We start from the raw sequence: 6886 nt of genomic DNA, 5'->3' as shown, positions 1-6886 counted from the left end.
TTTTAGCTCCTCCCTCTGGAAGTCAAAGCTTTTTTTTTTTTTTAAAAACCATAAAATTTACAAATGTTTGCACCTTCTCATTAACATAGGCATATGTCTTATTCAGACTATACTAAAATAGCTTTTCTAATTTGCGGAATAACTCAAAATTATTTCATGAGTCCAAGTCTTAAAGATGAACTAGAAAAGCATTTAGACTCCCAGTGTGAGCCTTTTATCTGACCTTTAGTATTTGTTGATGCGCTCGTGTCGCTTTCCTAATCCACATCCAGATCTCCTTAAACATTTAGCCTTTATTTGTAGTCGTTCTTAGACGATGGTGGTTAGTAAATAAACCTTGTTTGCTGTAGTGCTACCAGTCCTTCCCTTGTTTATGGTTTATCTTTGAATTTTTAATGATCTCCAGTAGAAATGAGTCACCTATTTTCTGAGGAAATCAGCAGAGCACACTGCTAAGCTTGGCTAAATCATGCAGAAAATAATCAGATTTGTTCCTGTTTTAGGGCAAAGCTATCAAGCTTTCAGGAAATGTCTTTCTTCCTTTAAAGAATATTATGCAAAAAAAAAAATCATAAAATAATTGATTGAAATCATAATACTGTACAATTAGAGGATTTAATGCTAATGAGGTCAAAATAGTGTTTTTACTAAACATTTATATTTCTTACTCTTTGTAGATTTCCTCCACCTTCTGTAATATTCTGCTATAGAAATTTTAAAACGTGGTTTCAGCTGAAAGATTTGTATTGTGCCTTAAGCTGGTGGAGCAGACTTTAAAAAGTTGTGCTATTGTTTTAACTTTTTTTTTTTTTTTAGTATGCAGAGAAGTTCTGATATGGTTTTAATTCTTTATGTTTTGTCTCAGTTGTTTGAAAGATTGCAAGCGGAGCAGCCAGACTTTGCAGAGAAGATCGTAGCTGTGAACAGCGACCTCACGCTACTGGAGCTTGATCTGAGCAAAGAGGATCAGGGCATCCTGGCTGAAAACGTAAACATAGTCTTCCACTGTGCTGCAACAGTCCGCTTCAATGAGCCCCTCAAGTGAGTGAAAGTGTCTATATTTTATTTTATTTATATCTTTTTGGGATTGTTTTTTTAAATATCTTTGGTGTAACGATGATTAATCATCATGCAGGAGAGTCGGTAGGAGGTTTGCTGGCCCTGCTCCAACACAATGGGCCCTCTGTTTGCAGTACAGAGAAACAGAACACCTGGCACACCTTTCTGTTTCTACTAAGGTTAAGATGCAGCTGCTTATTAAAGTCTACTTCCCACACAGCCTGTTAGAAAAACACAGGAAGAACAGGTTTCCTTATTTCCTACCTTAGGTGGTCTTAAAAGGCAGATTTCACCAGTATTGAGTACTGCCTTTTGATTTTTCCAAGAAGTTTCTTCGGGACCTTTTCAGCCGGATTGAACTCGACTTGATGAAGCCGAAACAATATGGCCTGTTTGCTGCCAAATAGCTGTGCTCTGTGATGTTTCAACACGCAGCCTCACATGCAAACACCTTAGCTATGCAACGATGAGCATTTAGTGTCAGATTTATTATTGTATGAATAAGAATGAGGGGGAAAAAGAAAATTATTAAACCTGATAAATCGAAGGAATTGGCATTTAAGATATGCTTCTTGCCTTCCTGTCATGAGGTGATTAACCATTTAGAGGCCACAGCACTGGAGCAAAGTTATTCTCAGCATAGTTTTTTTTTTTTTCTGCATAGAATTTTTTATTATTTATGTTTTTATCAAACTTTACCATCACAGGAACCCCAGCCCTTGTATTTCATCCAGATCTTAGACCAATTGTTTCCTAACTGTCTGCCAGCTGGGCCAAAATGCTCATCTTTAAAAGGACAAAAAAAAAAGAAGTTTAAAATATAGTTTAAAATAAAAATAAAATCTATGAAATATATAAAATCACAAGTTTAATGTAGCAAATCAGCATTTCTATAATAAAAAAAAAAAAAACATTTTTATTTCTCTTTAAAGGGGTGATAGAATGATTCTATAGGGTATCTGGTCCTTCAGGTCTCTGAATAGAGTGTGTAACATTGGTTGGGCTGAAAATGTCATATTTGTTGTTCTATGAACCCTAATGCAGCCTGGTTAAAAGCCCTAGAATCAAACCACAGGTTTTTCTTCCTTTTATGGTTTGATCATGAATATTTAGAGGAGCTGTGCTCTGATTGGTTGGTTTACAACGAGCTGCTGAGCAAAGACGCATCATAGCAACAAGCACCCAGTCACTGAAACATCAAATTGTTGATATGCTATCAACAGCTTAGCGACAGAATAATAGCAACAGCTAAGGGTTGTGATGGCCTTATGGTCGGAACAGCCTCTCATTTCAGTTAAAGAAGTTTAGCAGATCCTGCTTTCAACTGTCCAAGATTTTGAAATCTGTCTTCGGTAAAATGCTTCGAGCAAATGAACAGCTGAGCATCAAACATAGCAGGGATCTTCTGATAGACAAAAATAATCCATGCCTGTCGAGTCTTCGGATCCTTTGGAAGACTGTGAAAATGTTCCCCTTTCTCCATGCAGCCTGGAACACTGCATTTCCGCCGTGGTTCTGGCTCATTTTCAATAGAGAAACGTCCTGCTTTGTGATTCTTGTAGAAGTAAACCCATCTGTAGGCTAAACGGCTAAACTGGTGTCTTACATCTACCTCTATTCATGCTCTTTGCCAGTGAACCAGTGGGCTGGTCTGGATGTCAGTTTCAGGGCGTGACAAAAGTACAGGCCAGAACCAAATAAGGCAACATCCCCGAATTGACGTCGTTTGGATTCGCCCGTTTTACGGTGGAAGTTTAGAATTGTGAGATTTGCAGAGAAAGGAGGAGTCGATGGGGCTTGAACTTCTCTGTTCGTCCATTTCACCCACTGAACTATCGTTATTCATCGATGACAATGGAAATTGGTTTTGCGTTCTATGACCCCTTTAAACATCTTTTTGATTTCAGATGTTGATTCTCTTTTACCCTCTCTAAGCTCAGCCTCCATAACAATGCTTGAATCTCTCGTTATGTCTGGACAGTAATCATCTACACGGAGTTCCTCTAGCCGATTTAAATCGCTCTAATCCCTTTTCTCACCTCTGTTTTTGGTGCTTTAGGGATGCGATGCAACTGAATGTCTTGGCTACACAGAAGATGCTGGCGCTGGCCCACAAGATTAAGCATTTGGAGGTCTTTATTCACGTATCCACAGCGTACGCCCACTGTGACAGGGACCTCATCGAGGAAGTCGTCTACCCCCCTCCTGTAAACTACCGCAAACTCATCGACACTCTGGAGTAAGTTGTCAGAATGCACATTGATGCTTGATAACAGGAAATGCTGTGTATTACCCGGAGTCCTGAATGCAGTGGACATGTCAGCTTTTGCCCTGTTTTGATTTATGCTTATGTAGAGGCGTGTTTAGAAGCAAAGCAAAGATCCGACTGCTCTGATTACAGCAAGGCGACGGCGACCAAACACCTGAACTGTTCTGTCACGTTGCAACAGCCAATCAGGGGCTGGATAAGGCTGTGATGTAGGGTAAAGGAGTCCAGCAGAGGAAGATTTTTCATTCATTTTCAATGAAAATAAAGATGGAAAAACGAGATGACATATTTGAGGGCTTTTAAAGAAGCCGTTTGAGTTTGGCCCTTGGGAGCGTTAATCATTTGTCGCCCTCTTTAAGCTGTAGAGCTGCTGCCCCGCCTCTGACCGGCAGAGGTGTTCTTCCTGACCGCCCTCACCCTGTCAGAATTAGAATAACTTTATTAATCCCATTAAGGCTAATTCATCACATCGACCTGGTCAGACAGATGCAGACAATCAGATGAGTCTGTGCTACAACCTTCAACACACAACGGTTGGAAATACAAGCAGGACGCTTAGTTCAAGTTTTAAGAACCTAATTACAGGTTTAGAATCTGAGATCAACTACAAAGGAATGTATTCTGATCCCCAGATAAACTCGTTACCCTCTTGTTTGTTTTTGTTTTGTTTTTTTTTGGTGATATCGGTGTTGACATCAAATTGGAAGTTGTCGTCAGACACATTTCCCAAATATTTGTAGTTGAAACTCCGGCCCAGCTGTGATTGATTCACTCACGGATAACGGATGGGCAGAGATTCTGCAGCGAGTACATGGCCGTGTCTCAATGTGTACTTGTGCGTTCTCGTTTGCTCGTGTGCTCGTGAAACGCCCTAGTACTGTTCCAATTAACAAGAACAGCAGACCGAGAACAGAAAAAGTCCCCGGATGTTGTTCTCGCCCCTCACTATTTACCCAGCATGCATCAGAGCAGACTTGTCCGTTCTTGAGAAGGACAGCTGTCCCAGCATGCACTGCGGCAGCAGCAGCTGTCAATCAAGCGCTCACAGAGCTCCGAGTATTAAGTTAAAAGTTCTCTTTTCTGTTGCTCTTGTTCATAAAAGTACATTTCAAGATAATTTGAGGCGAGAATATAATACTTTAAAGTGCCACTATATGGTCCATTTACTGATTTAATGCGTAATAAAAAAAAATTAAAAAAAGTCTAGAGGACCGCGAGAACCAGTGGACCTGAGAAGCTAACGGCAGCCAGGGCTAACGTTAGCCCGTCTGCAGCAGCTCTCTCTCGGCATAGCTGTGTGTGAAGGACCACTGGCTCTGATGGGAATTTTTTTTGTTTTATTTGGCAAAATGTTCATTTGATTTCTGTTTATTTGACTGTGATAATTATTATTCCCACAATGAATGAAAAAAGTTATAATTTATTATCTATCTAGAGACTATTAATAAGGTGAAATGCAGCTCTAGACGAGCCAGGGCATGTGGTGACGTCACAAGTACACCCCTGTTCCAATTGACCCAGATTTATGCTGTGTGCTCCCGTTCTCTCAGAGTCCATACTTTCCTGTGTTCTTCTCAAGAACATACTTGGCGAGGACACGCGTCCGTACCCGCGTTCTATGAATTAAGAAACGGCCTATAGCTCCTGTAGTTGGTGTCCCGCAGGATGATTGTCCCCGTACGTGGGACAGCAGGTCTTCAGACTGACTGCTGTAAAGGACCGTCATCCGGACCCCGCTGCTGGAGCAGCTGGTGGTGAACTGGTTCCGTCTCTGGAAGATCTGTTGAACCAGGAGAAACTGCTTCCCATCATGACCGAAGAAAAACTGGCTGAATAAAATCCAGATGCAGATGGAAGCTCTGATTGGAGGAGGCGGTGGAGCGACAGGAGTGGACCTCGACATCCACCATGCAAATTGCTGGCCAAATGTGAAAGGAGCGGCGGCACCTGAAGGTGACATCACTGTCACTGGGATCGTGTTTAGTGTGAACCAACAGGATGGCATGAAGAGTGTTCTACTTCAGCCATGTTTCTTTGTGAGGAAACGCAGCAGTGAATCTGCTGCAACCAACAGAATCTGAAGTGACTTTTATCCAGCTTTGTTTCAGCTTTGCTTCATTTTCAGGGTTTTTATAATAATTTTTAACTCCCTTCACTTCAGGAGTATTGTATAAACTTTTTGCTTTAGAATAAGATTCCTTTCTCTGTCCAGATATAAAACAAAATAACTGCTCAGCTCATGGAAAGAAAAGCAAAGCAGTCATTTTTCGAAGCCCAAAGATGCATAGATCTTAGTTGCACTGGAACAGTGTTAACTTTAAGAACCGGTCCGACAGGTCGACCTGGAGCTTAATCCAGTTGTTTTCTTTGTACTTCAAGGATCGTTTAGTTTGACTGTTGATTTTCGACAAACAGGTTTTCACTTGTAATCTAGTAACACCCATACTTCAAGAAAACTGGTAGTTAAAACAAATAAAATCAAATTTATTTGGGCTGCTGGTTTCCTTTAAGAGATTAACATGTCTGAGAACAAATAAGGAAACTCATCTTTTTAGTTAATATCAAATTATTTATATTTAAAAATGGATTTCTGGCTAAATGTCTGTTTATTCCTCATATTTTGCTTCTACGTCCTAAAAATCCTTCAGAAATATGGAGAAGGATTCAGTGCATGTATGAACCTGAGTCTTAACTTGTTCATCTGTTAATGTCATTTAGAGAGTTATAGATCTTACTGGTCTCTTTGAGCCACTCCTCTTACTTTATCCTCTGTTTGTTGCTTATGTAAAGTTCATAGAAAGGCTGGATTATCTGCAAGTTGTTTTGATAAACTCGGAGCTGCCCTCAGTTTCTAAAGGAGAACTGCTTTAAAGTTAAGAATAGATTTTAAGCAGGCCTCTAACTTTGATTTGCATTATGCAGATAGAAGATCAGAGTTCTGCCAAAACTACTGACATTAATAAATATCGATATGAGCAGTTTTATTTCAAACATGCTCGTTAAAGCTTGAAAGCGCTGTGGAGGAGGATTAACTGATAGTTGTGACATAATGAAGGCCTCATGGTATTGAAATTGCACACATATGTTCAAAATACACCTGAAGAGCAGATTATGCCCATTTGTTTTAAATAAAAATAATAATTGTAACTTTCTATGAATCTCACACTGGAAATATTCACCTCTGCATTTAACCCATCCCCTCAGGGAGCAGTGGGCTGCCATTGTGCGTCTCGCAGGGAGCAGTGTGGGGTTAGGGGCCTTGCTCAGGGACCCAGACTGGAGGCTGTGGGGATTAAACCGGATACTTGGAAGATTCTCAGATCACAAGCGCGCTGCTCTAATCCACTAGGCCAACACTCCCCAAACTTCTCACAACTTTTGGCAAAATTCATGACAAATTTAAAGACGGAAGCAGGACCAAGACTATATTAAGACTAGTGAACGCGCAACTTTATGTGCAAGGAGGATGGATAACAGATTATTTATAATGCAGATAACTGATGTAAACTGTAATCATGTTCTATGGTGAAATGCATGAAAGTAAAATACCTTGATCAT

General features: G+C 40.3%; 1 protein-coding gene across 2 annotated transcripts in view; it reads left to right on the top strand.

Moving 5' to 3' along the window:
- far2 (fatty acyl-CoA reductase 2) overlaps positions 1 to 6886 on the top strand; it is a 55646-nt gene that overhangs the window by 27472 nt on the left and 21288 nt on the right. For both annotated transcript variants that reach the window (XM_015395454.1, XM_015395455.1), the window contains exons 4-5: positions 866 to 1041; positions 3119 to 3298. In XM_015395454.1, the coding sequence (XP_015250940.1) occupies positions 866 to 1041; positions 3119 to 3298 (356 nt within the window). The remainder of the gene's footprint in view (positions 1 to 865; positions 1042 to 3118; positions 3299 to 6886) is intronic.

This window comes from Cyprinodon variegatus, unplaced genomic scaffold (assembly GCF_000732505.1).
Source record: "Cyprinodon variegatus isolate N-32 unplaced genomic scaffold, C_variegatus-1.0 Scaffold741, whole genome shotgun sequence".
In the NCBI taxonomy this organism is placed as follows: Eukaryota; Metazoa; Chordata; class Actinopteri; order Cyprinodontiformes; family Cyprinodontidae; genus Cyprinodon; species Cyprinodon variegatus.
Note: the sequence above shows the minus strand (reverse complement) of the source record. Positions and strands in the feature narration are given on the sequence as shown.